Source organism: Tiliqua scincoides, chromosome 2, assembly GCF_035046505.1.
Source record: "Tiliqua scincoides isolate rTilSci1 chromosome 2, rTilSci1.hap2, whole genome shotgun sequence".
Taxonomy (NCBI): domain Eukaryota; kingdom Metazoa; phylum Chordata; class Lepidosauria; order Squamata; family Scincidae; genus Tiliqua; species Tiliqua scincoides.
Window position 1 is genome coordinate 241,989,451 of NC_089822.1, and position 19,625 is coordinate 242,009,075.

The 19,625-nt window shown below is 44.2% G+C and overlaps 1 protein-coding gene across 1 annotated transcript in view; it reads left to right on the forward strand.

Moving 5' to 3' along the window:
* PRICKLE2 (prickle planar cell polarity protein 2) overlaps window positions 1-19,625 on the forward strand; it is a 127,206-nt gene that overhangs the window by 72,272 nt on the left and 35,309 nt on the right. The window contains exons 5-6 of the mRNA XM_066616984.1: window positions 2,102-2,305; window positions 4,099-4,285. Coding sequence (XP_066473081.1) covers window positions 2,102-2,305; window positions 4,099-4,285 — 391 coding nt within the window. The remainder of the gene's footprint in view (window positions 1-2,101; window positions 2,306-4,098; window positions 4,286-19,625) is intronic.

The window sequence follows — 19,625 nt, forward strand, 5'->3', positions numbered from 1 at the left end:
CAAATGTTCCTTTACCTTGAGGAAGCCTCTGTGACTACCTCCCCACCAAAGGATGCAACACATGCCCCGTTGGCACAGCTGCACTGGGCCTGGAAAATTGGATAGGATTGGGCCCTTAATTTGCAGGGGAAAATGAGAGCTAGGTGGTCTGCCCATGCGCTCCCCAATGACCATGTGAGACACGGATATGGGTAAAACGTGGGCCATTTTTATTAGTGAGTAATTAGAGCAAGAAGGACCTGCAGCAAGAGAGGACCTCTGCATATCAGACTGGCGGGCAGCTTTTGAATGCCAGTGGAATGCTGGCTAAGCTCCATCCAGGGAGAGAACCAATGGGGAAAAAGCCCCCAAGTTCTTGCAGGATGGGAAGGCCAGGCAAGGTCAATTCCTGCATGACCGACAGTGTGTGGATCAGAAATATTTCTGCAACACAAAACTCTGATCAAAGCAACTGGATGATAGCCAGCGTCAAGGGGGCATTTACTAGCGTGTTGCACTTTGGTTCCACAGCATCAAAATGCACAGCAGAAAGCATTAATAAATGCAGAAATGTATTTAGTAGATGCTCACTGAAAGAGATTTATAAATAGCAAACTTTGGATACAAAATTATATTTTTCTACACTTTTCACTTTCAAATTCCAGCAATACTTGTTTTTATACTTAGATGTATATTTTTTATTTAGTGGGAAAGTTACATGTGTCACGGTGTTAAAAGCTGTGTTGCTGAATCAGCTCCCAAACTTGATTTGGATGCACACAGTAGTTCCAGTCTTCGATCTGGAAAATTAATTGAATTTGTGTAAAATGCCATTCCATTCCTAGAGCCAATATTTCAGTTTAAATTACTAACCTTATCCCAGGCTACCACCAATATAACATGCACACATGATAGAAATACTTTGAAATTTATCTGGAAGAAATTCTTACCACCAGTCTAGAATGAACAAGTAATTATAACCTTTCTGAGACTTATTGTTAGTTGATTTTATAAACTCAAACCACAATCTGGGCATGAAAGAGCATTAGGCAAAGTTTTTACTTATTACTGGATACAGAAACTTCTGGAGCAAATCATACTACAAGCTCCTTTTCCCTCTTCTGATTTTCTCCCTTTAATAGGAGAAAATAGAATTTGAAAGAAGAAAAACACCAACATTCTGGGGTTTGTATCATGGGAGCTGCATCCTTCCCGAGCATCAAAGGAGCCTAGACTTTTTTACAAGACAATGGGGAAAAAAACAGAAGGTTGCAAGAACTATCTTGTGATCTATCTCTTGTTTGTTTACTTCAAGCCAGGTCTATTTTGGGGCAGGGTTTGAAGTGCACCAACAATAACCATTGAATTGTAACTAACTGGGGGCCTGTGAGAGAACTCACTTACCTATGCTGAGCACAGTGGCTATGCTGGCCCTGGTACCATCTGGGGCCAGGACCGCAAGCTGCCACCCTACCCTCCATGGACTACCACCCCCTGCCTCCCTTCTGAAGACCCAGGGATGCAGGGCACACCCTCCGCAACCTTTCAGAGGACTTGTAAAGGCTTCGTGGAGGGGTTCAACACATCACTTCCAGTTTCACAGAGGAAACTGGTAGTGACTTTTAATGACCTTAGAAAGCATTCTGAGAGCCAGGGAAGCCTCCCCAGCCCTTTAAGGGCTTTAGAACATCACTTCTGGTTTCCTCTATGAAACCAGATTTGTTGTTTTTCAGTCCTTCAAGGCCTTTACAAGACCTTCTGAGGATTGGGGAGGCAGTGCGCTGCTTCCCCGTCCCTTAGAACACTTCTGAACTAAAGGCTCCGGGGGCGGGACCACAGGGTGTGAATAGTGGCGCGTGCGACACCCCTAGCCTGGCTCAGGGCATTTGTCTTCCTTGACTCCCCAGGTATGCCACTATATGAGCACATAATCTCATTTGCATAATCTCTGTTCCAGAGAAAGTACTACAGTACTCCAGTTTTCCTTAACCAGGAATCCTTGGGCATGATCAGTCTTTTTAACATTTTGCAACAGTGTATCTTCTTTCAAATGCTGTCATGAAAAAGATCACTGTTTTCTTCTTGAAGTTGGTTCCTTATTTGTTTTTACGCATCTCAACAGTGCGGAGGCCAAATCAACGGAGGTGACATAGCCGTCTTTGCATCCAGAGCAGGCCATGGTGTTTGCTGGCACCCACCGTGCTTCATATGCAGTGTCTGCAACGAGCTGTTGGTGGACCTTATCTATTTCTATCAAGACGGGAAGATTTATTGTGGCCGACACCACGCGGAATGCCTCAAGCCTCGGTGCGCAGCATGTGATGAGGTAAGCCCAGCCAAATTTCTGTAGTGCTTTTGGGGCCAGGGGGAGGACGGCAGGGCATCTTGCACTTGTTCTGGTGATTATGGAGTGCACGATGATGAATTGCGGGCTTCCAATTTCAACTTGCCAGCTTACCTTTGCATCTGGCTCTAGTTGCTTGTACATAAGGGAAGATGTGAAATTTCTGAAGCCAGTTTCACACGTTTGTCCCTGATACTTTTTTCTTTTCTTTGAATGTGTGCTGCTTGAATACATGTGTACGTAGCGCTGTCTGGCTGGCTGGCTGGCTGGCTGGCTGGCTGCATTCTGCTTTGCTAATGGCATTCACATTTTGTGACTTGCTGGCACTGCATGAAGCCATTGCCATTCCCGCTGGAACTTCAGGTGACCAAAATCTTCCAGCAAAATCTGAACCTAGGCAAAACTGTGAGCAGCAGATCCACAGCTTTTCCTTCCTTTCTGGGACTCCGCTGCCCTCAGTGAGCATTTACTGTTCCACCACTGTTTCAGAGCAACCATTTCTTTTCCACCCACCCCAAGAGAACCTGTACAGCCACTGCTTGTTCAAAATTGGCACTCTGTCTTGTTTTCCCTTACATCTAACATTGGAAGCAGGGCCTTGTGGTCTCAAGCCACATGCCTAGACATGTGTCCTACTCCTATTCCTGTGGTGTGCCAGTATTATCTAATTGCAGGTGTGGCCTTCCATGATGTAAGCTCTAGGCTAGTCATGATTCAGACCTGCCTAGTCACAAGTGTATCCCTCCTTCTCCACCTGTGCTTCAGAAGTGCACAATATGTGCACACTTATTTCTGTTTCCTGAGGATCCAGCTCCCTTTGTTTAATAGTGCACTTCTGAAGTGTAGGATGTGTCTCTGTGTTGTAAGGGAAAGTAAAGAGAACATGTTGTTCCATGGTTCCTGTTTGCTAAGTTGGCATCTGCATGAGTGAAGGCAGCCTTGAAGTGCACGTGCTGTTGGTTAGACATGAGCACAAAAAATGCTTTTGTTTTAATTGTTTTGCTTTTCATTTATTTTGTTTTTGTATTTTTTTAAATTTTAACTCATAGTCTTTTGTTTGTCCATTTCATTTCTGTTTTTTAAGAAATGTAATCCTACTTGTAACAGTGCCTCCCAGCAGCCACTTTTTAACCATATGCCCGCCTACAACATAATACAATTGCTGGAGAGTATTGGTAAAACACACATGCAAAAAATTAGTCAGCTGCCATTTTTTTCAAGGTGAATGCCATTTTTTAAAGCCACATTGTCCTGATGTTCCACTGGAAGCAGGTCCCATTGATCACTCAACAGTGGTCATCATTTGTTTGCAACTAGAAAAGAAAGAAGACACCCATCCTCCCTTTTTTTTTTATCTTTGTCATGGAAGTGTTACAGTCCAAATCACAGTCAGATTTTGCCCCAAGCAAAATCTCATGTCCAGCCGCATTCCACATACATGTGTGTGTTCTATCCATTCAGTCATGTCCGACTCTTGGTGACTTTATAGGCCTTTATTTCTGGCCCTCATTTACTGGGGCGGGGGGGGGGGGGAAGTGTGTCATTCTACACTAAGTTTTATCCTTGTATCATATATAACCCATTTTAACAACTCTTTCAGTTTCTCATGCTGTGGCAAAGAAGTAGAACTGAAGTATCAAGAGGCCTAAACATAATGGTCTCTGAGCAGCCAGGCTGCTAAAATGAGCTAAAAATACATGAAAGGAGAACTGAGCTTGCAACATAACACTAACAATACCTGTTCTAAGCCTGACACCTTTCTTTTGTCTCCACAGATTATCTTTGCTGACGAATGCACAGAGGCTGAAGGAAGGCATTGGCACATGAAGCACTTTTGCTGTTTTGAATGTGAAACGGTGCTGGGTGGCCAGCGGTACATCATGAAGGAGGGACGGCCATATTGCTGCAACTGTTTTGAATCCTTGTACGCCGAGTATTGTGACACTTGCGCTCAGCACATTGGTAAGGGAGCAGATAAAAATCACCATCTGTTGCTGCTGGGGGGAGAGGTCAGGAGTGGTAACGATTCATGCAGCCTTTACTGTGGATTTACAGGTGTCATTTTTATTTTGGCAAAAAAAAAAAGGTTGAAAGCACGATATGGCATGTCAAAATACTTTTTGCGTTCACTGTTTCAGGAGAGGCACACCTCTAGGCTAGCAACTGAAATGGTTTTGTTTTGAAAGCGCATGGCAGGCCCAGCATCTGTTTCTGTCAAGCCGCCAGTAGCCAATTGGCAGGTGTAGGAGTCTAGCTGGGCCCACACAATCCATAAGACAGCATTATTGCTGGCAGGAAAATCTGTAGCAGCTCTCTTGGCCACTGATGAGCCTCCTAGTTTCATCAATTGGAAGCAATAATGGCGGTCTCCAAAAGAAGAAGAAAATTATGTGACAAGGAAGCACAAGGGTGTGTGTGTGTGTGTGTGTGGTTTTTTTTTAACCTTTTCTCTTTCTATGCTAAGGAAGAGTACCCTCTTAGCTACCCCATAATCAGTGCTCCTAACAGATTGTACAGCTATTTTTAAACTGACATTCGCAGCAGGTCTGAGATAATTTTGTATATTTCAGCTTTAGGCATTATATATTTTAAAAGTTAACCCTGAATGTTTTGTGTTTTTTTTTCAAGTAGCAGCATTTTAAAATAAGTTATATCCTGCTTGAAGTAACAAAGAAACCCCTGAAAATGCTAAAATCCAAATGCTCCACATCTTTTTTGGGGGGAGGGGGCTCCTCCACAACCTTTCATTCAATTCTGTCAGTCTGAGCATCTTGTGTCCTTTTTTCTTCTTTGTAGACGTGGTTCACGCAATAGAGAATTCAGAAGCAGATTGAATCTACATGCAAAACAGTGCAGGTTTTAACATTTGCCTTAGGAGTCGCTTTAACACAAAGGAGAGTCAAACCTGACATGTGAAAAGATCTCAGAGTTCATGAAAGGAAGTAGGACAAATGGTGATCTCTTAGATAACTGGAAATGGTTCATCTTTGTTGGTGCTCTGATGCATTGTTCTAGGGGGACATGATTGAGACATACAAAATTATGCAGGGGATGGACAGAGTGGATTGGGAGATGCTCTTTACACTCTCACATAACACCAGAACCAGGAGACATCCACTAAAATTGAGTGTTGGGAGAGTTAGAACAGACAAAAGAAAATATTTCTTTACTCAGCATGTGGTTGGTCTGTGGAACTCCTTGCCACAGGATGTGGTGATGGCGACTGGCCTGGACGCCTTTAAAAGGGGATTGGACAAGTTTCTGGAGGAAAAATCCATTACGGGGTACAAGCCATGATGTGTATGCGCAACCTCCTGATTTTAGAAATGGGTTATGTCAGAATGCCAGATGCAAGGGAGGGCATCAGGATGAGGTCTCTTGTGATCTGGTGTGCTCCCTGGGGCATTTGGTGGGGCCGCTGTGAGATACAGGAAGCTGGACTAGATGGGCCTATGGCCTGATCCAGTGGGGCTGTTCTTATGTTCTTATTTCTTTTAGCTCTCTTCATAGCATGGGGGGGGGCGAGAAGTACCTTCCAGGGTGTTGGAAAACTATCACAGAACTTTGTCCTACTGCACAATTTGATTGAGGACCCCGAGGGACTTGAGGGGTGTGTCTGTCACCCAATTTGAAATGTGAGTGGAAGGCAAGAATGCATTGAAACCTTAGCACTCTGGTAGCAGAGGCGATGGGGAGGGGGTGGCGGCGAGAGAAGAAAAATGCAGTGTGAGCCTAGGAAGTCTTCCCATATGAGCAAGATACTGCCAAGTGGCAGCAGTGTGTTTTTAAACTGAGGGCCTGAGGATAGATGAGTCCTTGCATAATGAGCAGACCTTGGCATTTTTGCTTGATGGTTTGGCCCAGGCTCCAGCAAATGTGTTCTTCCCTGCTTCCCCAAGTCCTGCCTTTTTACTCAACCACTACCTAGGCCTTAGGCAAAACCTCAGCTGCTTTCTTCTGTGTGCCCACACTCATTCCTTCTGCTTTTTTTTTTCCTCTGTCATTTTGCCAGGCCCTCAACAAATATTTCCCATGACTTTTCCCATGACTTTCCCCTGACAGTGACAATTGTTTCTCACTACTATAGTGTATGTTAATATTCCTTCCAAATGCCAGTTGTCTCCTGTAGGTCCCTACATGCTTCAGCACATGTAAATAGGCGTCCAAAGCTGTATTATACTGAGCTTGACCATTGGTCTATCTCAGTATTGCCCTCACCAACTGTCAGAGGCTCTCCAGCATTTCAGAGAGGGCTTTTCCCCAACTCCACCAGGAGATGCTGCTTGGGTGAATTGAACCTAGGACCTTCTGCAGGCAGAGCAGGTGCTGTGTGTGACTGAGCTATGACCTCATACCTAAGATGAGAATCAACCGGTATTAGATAAACGTTTGCTCTAGTAACTTGCACAGCAAGTGTTTGAGAGTTAGCACAGCAGTTGATAATCATCCAGAGAGGCATTAAAAAAGGGAGGTGTTTGTGATTGCAGGTGTCAAATCTGTGTGCATGTGCGTTATTGTGGTTTTTCCTCCTGTAATTTCTACAGGAGATTGTTCCTCGGGGAGGGGGGTGGGAGGAGGAGGCTGTCTCAGTAGTAGAAAGTCCCGGGGCTGGGGAATCAAACCCAGGCTGCTGCAGTTATTGTTATTTATGGGCATTTTTAAAAATTCCAGAATTATACCAAGATCAAGATATAACAATCCGAAAAACCCCATACAAACAAAACAAGCAAACATTAACCAGCAACAAAATATATTATCTTCAAATCAACCAATTGTGAGAACAGGGAAAAACTTGTACTTGTATTAAATCATCGCAGATCTCAGACAAAACCTCCAGCTTTATAATTATATAATTAAGATGACATGTGAACATCGCCATTTGGCTTGCCTAGAACACCAATGTCCTTAAGCTTTTCCAAAAATAAATTGCCTCCCTCAGTAGTATTGACATACAGCATGTTTCCCTTAAAAAAAAAATCTATTCTACAATCATCTGTAACTAATGTGCTTCTCTTGAAGTTTAGAAATAACAGAAATTAAAAGTCTGCCTTTCTGAGTGTTTCAGAGGACATCTGATAGTGCCTAAATGTATGAATTGCCCATTTTAAATACTGGTTAGTCCCATGCAATTATTTGGATCCGTTTCTTTAGTCCATTACCAGAAATACACAGAATGACCGTGTGTGATTCATGGCCCAGTTCTGCTTCATGTAGCAAACAGCTTGCAGCAGCACCAGTACAAGCTCTGCTGCATGCTGTGGGCTGGCCAGGGACCATGATGTAATGGAAAGCTGCTCCACTGCTCCATGATCCCAGCAGGTCTACTTGGACCTGCATCAGCTCTTCGGTTGGGGCAAGTCCAAGTGAACCCAGGAGGGCATGTTGAGGCTGCAAAGGGGACGTAGGACATCAGTAGAGCTGTTGCTATGCACCACCACTGACATGCTCCAGTTGGCCCTGATTCCCACCCTAATCCTCCCCCTCCTTGTCCCAATCCTCCCTTTCCCTTCACACAGCCCACCTGCGCTGCCAACCTAACAGCTCTGCTGGCACATATGTGCAGTTGCCAGCCATTCACACCGACAGCCCCATTGCCCACATTGTCAGCTGTACCTGAGCCTTCTATTGATGGAATGTGATCAGCAGAATTCCTGCATAGGATTGGGCCATTAAGCTGCTTGGGTCAGAATGGTTTTTGTTGCCATAGTTAAATAGCAGCTGGGGGTCAAGGAAAGAGAGATGATAGGACTCTCCCCCCCCCCCAGCCCACTGCCTATGTTCCCAACCCCCTTTGCTGCTGCCCTGGAAGTGAAGATACCATTGGCACCACTTTGCAAATCACAACCATAGAGGCCTGTCATCCAGATCAGGGTCCCAGTGTGACAAAGAATTACATTCCCCCCCCTTCCACATGTATCGTGATCCAGCTTGAAGGGCTTGTAGCTGCTATTCAACAGCAACAAAACATGCAAGGTCAAATGTTTTTGTCTAGTTTGGTCCTTGTATACCAGATGCTTTCCAGAACCAGGAGAGTGGAATTTTAACCAGAATGCAGCCTCAACTCTGTCTTGTTCATCTAACAAATCAGGGCCTAATCCTATCCAACTTTCCAGAACTAGTGCAGCTGCAATGCAGCCTCGAGGTAAGGGACCCCTTCAAATGTTCCCATACCTTGAGGAGGCCTCTGAGACTGCCTCCCCAACACAGGATGCAGTGCATACCCCATTGGCACAGCAGCACCAGCACTGGAAAATTGGATAGGATTGGGCCCTCAGTTGGCAATTCATTATCCAAGAAAGGGCAAGCATTCTTTATCCTCAGCACCTTCCAGCTCACTATACTTTTTTCAGATTGTGTTTTTTATCTCCTCATTTAATGCAGTTTATTAATAAGTTGTTCTTGATTTTTCAAGCTAATTTAATTTGGTTTTTGTGATAGACTTAGGGCCCAATCCAATTTCCCAGTGCAGGTGCAGCTGTGCCGATGGGGCATGCACTACATCCTGTGATGAGGAGGCAGTCACAGAAGCCTACTCAAGGTATGGGAATATTTGTTTCCTTCCCTTGGGGCTGCATTGTGGCTGCACCAGTGCTGGAAAGCTGGATAGGATTGGGCCCTTAGTTCAAAAATTTATTTTCTCTACATTAATTTTTTTCTCGAGCACTCAGTCTTAAGCTTTTTGAATCAAACATTTCAATCTTTCTTCAGTACACTTCTCTAAATGTGTGATTTCCCCCCATAAAAGCCAATCTTTTAAACACTCTAATAAAAGACGTATGTTAAGAGCTTTGCCATCAGTTATTTGGATTAGAGTGTTGCACGCATTGAAAGGATGTAGCACTAGATAAATATTGACCTTTTGGAGTATTTACCTCCCCTCCTTCTTCTAATCATACTTCTCATGACCAAAAGAGAGTGAAGACAGACTTTCAAATGTTCTTGTTATGTTGTCCCTGGAATATTATACATAGATTCCCACTTTTTTCATTACAAAAGCAGCTTTTCCTTGAACATTACTTCTGCAGCATACTTAGGTGGAATGGTAGTGGGTGGCGTCCCCTTCTGGTGTTGGCCTCTTTGTAGCTGGTTATAGTCTAGCCTAGCCATTTTCAACCACTGTGCCATGGCACACTGTTGTGCCGCGAGTGGTCCACAGGAATTTGGGGGAAGGTCATTTATTAATAGGGCCAGTGGGGGATGTGAGCCCCCCACTGCAGCATGGTGTGCCTTGTCAATTGTCAAAAACCTGGTGGTGTGCCTTGACCATTTTGGTGCCTTGTCAGTGTGCTGTGAGACGAAAAAGGTTGAAAATCACTGATCTAGCCTTTGTGACTTTGATTGTTATTACAAGTTGTAACTTTTGTTCATCTCCTGAAACACTGGTTATGATACTAGAATCAAGCTGACAGATCTGCTCTTTGTTTTCAGACAGAAACAATGAAATATGTTAATTTAGCTACCAAAATAATTATCAGTCTGCCCAATCCTACCCTTTCCCTCCCCCCCACTGCACAAAAAACAGGAATGTTGTATCCAGCGAGGGGGGGGGAAATTGGGAGGCTTTGGAGGGAAAGGGGGATTATGACCCCCTTACAACTCCATAAGCCTCCCACTCAGCAATGGGTCTCCTCGGACCTGCACTAGTTGCTGTTGAAGGGGATAGGATCATTTAATTGGAGAAAGACCTCCTCCTTTCTGTCAAATGTACATTCTCCATGAATGTAGAGCTTAACCAGTACAATAGGTACTATTATGTTCTTTCAAGACATTTTTCAATCCCGAGGACCATTTTGCTGCATGTATCTGTTACTAAGGTAACAACAGTTCCTCCCCTACCCTATCCTTACTTGAACTCAGCTACACTATAAATATGTGTACAGTATAAGTAGGCAAGGGAGTCCAGGGCCACGTGAAGTTCTTCTAGGGTTGGTTCACTGTCAAGCTCTTCCAGCACAGGCAGGCACTCAATGTTGTTCAGTGCTTCTTCGGTGACTACATTTTCTCTGGAATATAGCTCAGAGTAGTGCTGCACCCAGCGTTCCATCTGCTGCGTTCCATCTGCTGCGCCCGATCCTGGATGACCTCGCCTGTGGACTCCCTTGCCTTTGGCAAGGCACCTGGAAAAGACAGCATCCCTGCTGAAGTCCTAAAATTCTGCAAAGAGATCATCGTCACTGAGCTGCATGAAATCCTCTGTCTCTGCTGGAGAGAAGGTGGAGTACCTCAAGACATGAGGTGGAGTACCTCAAGACATGAGGGATGCAAACATCATCACACTGTACAAGAACAAAGGTGACAGGGGTGACTGCAACAACTACCGCGGCATCTCTCTCCTTAGCGTTGTAGGAAAGCTGTTTGCCCGAGTTGTACTAAAGAGGCTCCAGGTACTTGCAGAGAGCGTCTATCCAGAATCGCAGTGTGGATTCCGAGCCAACAGGTCCACCACTGATATGGTATTCTCCCTTAGACAACTGCAGGAGAAATGCAGGGAACAACGACAGCCACTCTTTATAGCCTTCATAGATCTCACAAAGGCTTTCGACCTGGTCAGCAGAGACGGCCTCTTCAAGATTCTCCCCAAGATTGGATGTCCACCCAGGCTCCTCAGCATCATCAGATCTTTTCACAAGGACATGAAGGGCACTGTTGTCTTCGATGGCTCCACATCAGACCCTTTTGACATCCGAAGCGGAGTGAAGCAGGGCTGTGTTCTTGCACCAACCTTCTTTGGGATTTTCTTCGCTGTCCTGCTGAAGCAGGCCTTTGGAACTGCAACAGAAGGCATCTATCTCCGGACCAGATCAGACGGAAAGCTCTTCAACCTCTCCAGACTGAGAGCAAAATCCAAAGTCCAGCTGAAATGTCTGCGTGACTTCCTCTTTGCTGACGATGCAGCTGTCACTACCCACTCTGCCAAAGATCTCCAGCAGCTCATGGATCGTTTTAGCAAGGCCTGCCAAGATTTTGGACTGACAATCAGCCTGAAGAAAACACAGGTCATGGTTCAGGATGTGGACTCACCTCCCTGCATTACAATCTCTGAGCATGAACTGGAGGTTGTCCATGACTTTGTGTACCTTGGCTCAACGATCTCCGACACTCTTTCTCTCGATACCGAGCTAAACAAGCGCATCGGTAAAGCAGCTACCACATTTTCCAGACTCACAAAGAGAGTCTGGTCCAACAAGAAGCTGACGGAACATACCAAGATCCAGGTCTACAGAGCTTGCGTCCTGAGTACACTTCTGTACTGCAGCGAGTCATGGACTCTTCGCTCACAACAGGAGAGGAAACTGAGCGCTTTCCACATGCGCTGCCTCCGACGCATCCTCGGCATCACCTGGCAGGACAAAGTTCCAAACAACACAGTCCTGGAACGTGCTGGAATCCCTAGCATGTATTCACTGCTGAAACAGAGACGCCTGCGTTGGCTTGGTCATGTCGTGAGAATGGATGATGGCCGGATCCCAAAGGATCTCCTCTATGGAGAACTCGTGCAAGGAAAGCGCCCTACAGGTAGACCACAGCTGCGATACAAGGACATCTGCAAGAGGGATCTGAAGGCCTTAGGGATGGACCTCAACAAGTGGGAAACCCTGGCCTCTGAGCGGCCCGCTTGGAGGCAGGCTGTGCAGCATGGCCTTTCCCAGTTTGAAGAGACACTTTGCCAACAGTCTGAGGCTAAGAGGCAAAGAAGGAAGGCCCATAGCCAGGGAGACAGACCAGGGACAGACTGCACTTGCTCCTGGTGTGGAAGGGATTGTCACTCCCGGATTGGCCTTTTCAGCCACACTAGACGCTGTGCCAGAACCACCTTTCAGAGCGCAATACCATAGTCTTTCGAGACTGAAGGTTGCCAATACAATAAGTAGGCAATCTGCAGCAATTTGTCAGAACGGTTCTCCACTGTGTCATGCCTTGTGGATATACCATCCTGAACGTCCACTGTGTACACTCAGTCTCCAGTGTGTACTTGTGCACAGAAGGTGTGACTATTATTGTATTATTTATTTTATTTAAAATTGATGCCCAGCGTGGCTGTACTGTTGGAGAACCAGACAGAGAATAGACAAGCCAAGGGGAGAATGTGGAGCATTGTGGGGAGAGGTTTGAAAATGGATCTGGTCTCTCCATTCTCCCGTCTGTCCCTGACGGTATTTCGTGAGTGGCTAATAACACAAAGTGATAGTTGTAGATAGATGGTAAAAAACTCTAGTTCAAAAACTCATTTCTTTTTTTTCTTTTTAATTTTCCAAAATAAAAACAAACAAATATGAACAAACACAAACTCAATACACAACACACACAAAAAACACAAAAACACACCATTGGAGGGTGCAGGCAATCATATATCAATATATCAATACATATCTTCTAATCTTGTTCCTCTTCTAGTTTAGCCTCTTAATATCATTTATCTATCATATCATATCCTGTATAATATATATACAATATATTCATCTAAATGCCCTATCTTATACATCTACAACTTCATTTTCAACCAAGCATAGAATGGTCTCCATTGCTCTTATCTGTGTTGGTTTGCGCTGTTGATCCAAAATCTCTGTAAGCCTATCCATTTCCGCCACTTTCATTATTTTCTCTATTAATTCAGCTTTCGTTGGAATTTTAATATCTTTCCAGTATCTAGCATATAAAATCCTTACAGCAGTTAATATAATAACTAAATACACATCATTTTCTTTATCTATAATATCTTTATTATATAATATTTCTTTATCTATAATATCTAAGATAATATTAAGCAAATAACTTTTGCAATTGAAGACTCTTTTGTTTTTGAGGTGTATTTAAGCCATTTATGTTGACAGAGTAAATATTCCATCTCCCCTTAACCATCATGTTTCTTTTTACTATTCACCTTCTCTTTTTGTCTTCTTCTTGTTACTATCAGTGAGTGCCTCCTTGCCTCTCTAGTTTCTTCCTTCTCTGATTCCTCCATTATCTCTGAATCATCTGATTTCTTTTCTTCCAGCTCCATTTCTACACTTTCTAGTTCTTCTCAGTTCCTCATTTTCTTCATTTCTCATCTCACCTTTCATCACTGTACTCAAAAAATTCTTTCTTAAATTTTCTGTTGAATTTATATTTTATCTCTGTGACTGGAATTGAAAAAACATACCTTCCAGAAGAAGCCATCTGTATGGTATTTGCTTTCCTCTTAAAAATTTTGCTAGCTCTTCATATTCTTTTCTCTTCTTTCTCACTCTCCATGGGACATGTCTCAGAATTTTCACTTTGCTACCTGCCACCATCCATTCCTTTTCCTGTGAGATCTTCAATATTTTATCTCTGTAGAAAGTTCTGATGAATTTCACATGGATTTCTCTTGGTAATTCATGTGTTCTTAGATAAAAAGTGCTCACTCTTCTCGCTGAATCCAGATCCATGAGTATCTCCTCTGTTGGCGTGTTGATCCACTCTGATATTAAATCACCAATCAGAGTGTATCTTCCCCTTTCTGTTCTGGTACATTTTGTATTCTCACCACTCCAGCTGCACTCTCCGTCTGGATTTCCATTAAAGTTGCCTCTCCATCATACTGGTTTTGTTCTATCTCCAGTATTCTAGATTGATCTTTTGTTATCTTTTTTCCTAATTTTATAATCTTTTGTGTATTCTCATCTGCTTGGTCTTTAACGGCTTTCAGTTGCACACTAAGATCATTTAGCTGTGTAGTTAAAACAACCAGACTAGCTTGAACCTGCAGAAATTGATTTGTGCGCTGCTGTCCCATCACCACTAATTTTTCTATATTGTCTTGTATTGTCTGCTTCCAATCTTTCCCTTTCGGTTCCTCTTGTGTTAAGTTTTCCCAAGCTTGACTCCAGGGCAGGAGAGCCCCTAACTTTCACTCCTTTTCCTGTCATCCTTTTTCTTCCTTCTTATATCTTCTTTCCTGTAAAACTGAAATATCTGTTATCACATATATCACTATCAGTTTCCCATACAGCACATCACATCATCTTAAGTGTTCACCCATAAAAACCAACACAGGAAATTTTAAGTCAAATAAACCTTTGCCTTGCAATATTTTTAACGTCACTGGATGTCCTCAGCGTATTGTCCTCCTTCACTTGTCAAGTCCTGTTCTTATCCTTGCAATGTCTTTTTAAATCCACTAGATGTCCAGGATGTTCTATTCTTCTTATTCTGTTATCTTGGTTTTATTGCTTAAGTTTGTTGCTATATCAACTGCATTCCATTCCAGGAGATAGTCAGATAGGAGTTCAAAACAATGAAACCACTTTTGCAAAACAAAGAAATGCAGATCTCCAGCCCTCTCCACAGGCACTCCAAGATCTCCACAGGAAAGCGAAACTGAGTGTTTCAAAGCAGAGTTTATATTCCAAAACGATTAATTTGTAATCCAACAAGTTTTAGATTTGTAAAGTTAGAGTTATGCTCTCATATTTCCATAACAAACTTGGCAGGTCTCCTCCAAAGCTTCTTCTCATGCAAGCAAACAAATGAGCAGAGAAAGTCTCTCCCCCCCCTTCCTCTTCCCAGAGGGGGAAAACCTGCCCCTCCTTCTTCTTCCCTCAGGCAAAAGCTTAATCAGGCAGTCAGTTAATCAATCAATGCCAGACACACCCAGCAGAACAACACTCACTTAGTTCTTCCAATGTCTTTCCCTGCTTGGGGCCTTCAGCTTAGTTTCAACATGAATCCTCACCAACACGGACATTGATGGCTGGGTTCCCTTAGAGAAAAAACAACCCCTGGCTGGACCCTTCTTCTCTGAAACTGTACACCATCTGTAGGATCAAGGCCTCTCCTGACCACTGATCCTTGGATCTCATCAGACCCGCGATTCTGGGAAGAAATAGTGTGCTTTCCAAGAGCTCTCAAAAACTCATTTCTGAATGCAAGCCTCATAGTTTCCAGGAAGTTCAAACATTAATGAACCAAGGACACAATCCTAGCCAGGTCTACTCAGAAGTAAGTCCTATTTTGTTCAGTGGGGCTTACTCTCTGGAAAGTGTGGTTGGAATTGCAACCTCGGTTTTGTGTAGCAGATGTACAAATTCGGAAGCAAGAGCCTGAATGTTACTGCATGCCCAATGTGCACATTTCCCCATGAACTTTATGATGTAATTTATGATGACATACATGAGAATCACAGTTTCCTGTTTCTTTTGCTCAGGTTTTTGACACACTATAATTTCGTCTTAGCCTTTGGGATGACATTGGTTGGAAATGGAAATAAATGAAAATCCACACAGGCAATAGCTCTGTGGTTTTGTCAGTGGCTATAGTCTGGGATGCTGCGCACTCCAGATACAGCCTGCTTCCCATGGCAACCTTATCAGGCCTCTGGGAACTCTACCAAACTTTAGTCCAGTTATGGTACCCAAACTTCACTCATGTCTTCAAGTTGTATGACATAGCTACATTTCCCATTTATTGTATCACATTTGGATGTTGTTGGTAATATGAATGTAGTGTGTGCATATAATGGAATGCATGGGTGCCAAGAGTAGGGGCAGTGAGTTCCTGCTCAGTCTCTGCTCATTTGGCATACCTGTGCAGTGAACATTTGCACCCCCCTAATGTATTGAGACATCTGAGAAAGAGTTACAGTAGCCACAGCTGGTGTCTTGCCACATGCTTTAAAAGCAAAATGGGTGTTCCACCATAAAAACATAATTGCCCTGTAATATGTTATCCTGTTTAACTGTTCAAAATGAGCTTTACCAGCTGTAGCCTGTGAACCTAGAGAGTGCTTAGTGTTCCTAAGTGTGCAATAAAGACAGGATGCATCTGTTCCCCGTTCTAAGATTTGATTCCTAGAGAATTGAAGGAAAGCTTGAGCTGAAATCTGTGTCAGCCTCCCCGCAAAATAGATTTGGGATAGGTACAAAGGAATAGAGCCAAATTCCAGAAGATGGGAACTACTCTTGGAAAATAGGGGACTACTGGAGCACACATGAGTCTTCCCTGCACACCTTTGTAGTAACAAAATGTGTGCAAAGTGTGCTTTAAAATAATCATATGACATGTACAGGTTGAGCCTATTTATCCACGGATTTTCCATCTGCAGATCTGGCTCAACACTGGTGCCCCGGACCTGTGTTGAGCCAAACTTGGCCCAACCTGAACCTTCCAAAGACGAGTGGAGCTGTGCTGTGGTCGCCTCTGGAGGGTTTTCTGAAGCCCCTAGAGGCCACACATGTCTGCCTGCGGTCTCTGCAGGCTTCAGAATGCACGTAGAGCACAAAAAAATGTGACTTCATTTCCCTCAGGAAACCGGAAGTTATGTTTTTGCCCTTATAAGGCATTCTGAGGCCCTAACTCCTGGTGAACTTCCCGGGCCTCAGAATGCCTTATAAGGGAAAAAATGTCATTTCCAGTTTCCTGAGGGAAATCGTGAAACTGGAAGTTGCATCTTTTCATGCTCCAGGGTCATTCTGAAGTCACTTTTTTTTGGGGGGGGGGGGGGGTTAATGGTGCTGAAACTGTGGACATTATCTGTGGTTTTTGGCATCTGCGGAGGGGTCCGAGAACGGATACCAAGACACCTATGCATAGAACTGCACAGTAGAGTTGTGCCTTTGGGATTGGTTGTGATCAGTTCCTACTCTGCAGTGTACTACTAGACCATCCTTCCAATTCTGTTCCTGCTCTGAAGGTTTAAGATTGTACTATTTTGCAGTTCCAAAAAGCTTCCTTATTAAGGAAAGAGGTTTGGGGAGGCAAAGTAGATGGTTTGTAACCTTCCTGCTTCCTATGTTTTTAAAATAAAAGTGAGAAGCAACCAGTCATCCTAATCCTTGGCTAATATGGTAGCCGTGATCTGTGGTAATTTCACTGGCAGCTGATCTGACCTGTGACGGGTAAACCTTAGGACTCTTTCTCCTGGGAATAGTGTTTTGTCATTGTTGAAACCACAATGGGCTTAATTCTTCTGGTAATCCCCAGGGAGAGTTAAGCTCATGAGAGTCAAGGCACACTTTGTCCTTCATTGTCATCTTTTTTGTACATCTGTTTCATGCCGGAAGCTTGATGTCAAAGCACGCAAGTTAGCTGAGTGACTCTCTGGGGATTCTATTTTCTTTCTTCCTGTTGGATGGGAGGCTAGACTGGAGAAAATGGAATTGCTTTCTTTTGTGTGTGTGTACCTAGAACATAACAGGGAGCTGCAGATGTAGCTAGGGATGAGATCTCATTTTACTGCCTATCCAAAATGGATTCAGAAAAAGACGATTATTTTGCTTCATCTGCGATCCTGTTCACAACCCCAGGCTTCAGGCTGATTGATGAGGAGAGTGAATAGGGTAGTGCGGTGGATACATTCTTGGACTTGGACTAGATGGATCCAATAGCCCAGTCCTATGCAGGATTGGGCTGTTGGCTGCAGCACATTGTGACAGTGGGACAGAGTTCTGTTGGTGGCCATTTTGGAAGTGCTGCTGTGCGAGGCAGCAATGCTCCCTAGCCGTTGCCAGACCTACCAGAGCAGGCAATGGTGTACGTCTGGTCTAGATGGTTGGTGTACATCTGGTCTAGACCTCCCAGGCAGGAGGTCTGGTCTAGAGGGTTGAGCCTCCATTTGCCTGAAGATAACATCCGAAGGTCGCCAGTTCGAGGCCACCGGCACCGTGCGACCTTGAAGCAGCTGACAAGCTGAGCCAAGCTATTCCATCTGCTCTGAGCGTGGGAGGATGGAGGCCAGAATGTGCGGCCAGATCATGAAAGAAACATCTTGAATGTTGTGGTTTCTTGAAAGATAGAAACCTTCTTTCAAATTGTAAAAATCCCTACGGGGATTTAAATTGCCTGCCTGTGTAAACCACCTTGAATAAAGTCTGAGGAGAAATATGAGGACCAAGAAAGGTGGTATAGAAATATATATATTGGCAACCTTCAGTCTCGAAAGACTCTGGTATCGCGCTCTGAAAGGTGGTTCTGGCACAGCGTCTAGTGTGGCTGAAAAAGCCAATCCGGGAGTGACAATCCCTTCCACACCGGGAGCAAGTGCAGTCTGTCCCTGGTCTGTCTTCCTTCTTTGCCTCTTAGCCTCAGACTGTTGGCCAAGTGTCTCTTCAAACTGGGAAAGGCCATGCTGCACAGCCTGCCTCCAAGCAGGCCGCTCAGAGGCCAGGGTTTCCCACTTGTTGAGGTCCATTCCTAAGGCCTTCAGATCCCTCTTGCAGATGTCCTTGTATCACAGCTGTGGTCTACCTGTAGGGTGCTTTCCTTGCACGAGTTCTCCATAGAGGAGATCCTTTGGGATCCGGCCATCATCCATTCTCACGACATGACCGAGCCAAAGCAGGCGTCTCTGTTTCAGCAGTGCATACATGCTAGGGATTCCAGCACGTTCCAGGACTGTGTTGTTTGGAACTTTGTCCTGCCAGGTGATGCCGAGGATGTGTCGGAGGCAGCGCATGTGGAAAGTGTTCAGTTTCCTCTCCTGTTGTGAGCAGAGAGTCCATGAATCGCTGCAGTACAGAAGTGTACTCAGGACACAAGCTCTGTAGACCTGGATCTTGGTATGTTCCGTCAGCTTCTTGTTGGACCAGACTCTCTCAGAAGGAAATCCAATTGTGTTCATTGGGGGTGTAGAGCACAATCCTATGCATGTCTACTTAGTTCCATTATAGTCAATGGGGCTTACTCCCAGATCAGTGTGGATAGGATTGTAGCCTTACCACCTGGTAGATTTGTTTAAGATTGCAGCCTTGGCCAGTTAAGAGATTGATTAATCCAGGGGTTGGGCCAGAGGATGGGGATCTATTGGAGATCTCTGGGTAATCTGTGCTGGGTAATCTGTGCTTAAGGTATAGAAATACCTGTATTATTATTATTATTATTACGTCAGATCCTGTCCCCTCTTTTACAAGCCTCCCTGCTTTCTTTCTTTTCTATTGTTTTAGCATTCTGTGTGTAAAGTATTTATTCTCTGAAATACCTGAATACCTTTCAAAGTAACATGTAATCTTAATTCTGCTCTTTAAAATTATTTTATACTTGCATGCTTGGGTCTGTGTTAGTACAGAGAAACTGGATTCATCTAAGTAAAGCCTAGGCCACTCAGGGTCGAATCCTATCCAACTTTCCAGTGCTGATGCAACCATGCATCATTGGGGGGAGCGGGGCTATCACAGAGGTCTCTTCAAAGTAAGGGAACATTTCTTTTCTTACCATGAGACTGCATTTCAGGTTCATCAGTGCTGGAAAGTTGGGTAGGACTGGGCCCTCGGGCTTCTACTAAAATGAAGTAGAGCTTTGGGGCTTGAGTCCTCAGTCCTCATGAGCGAGTTTAGGGAGCTCAGTG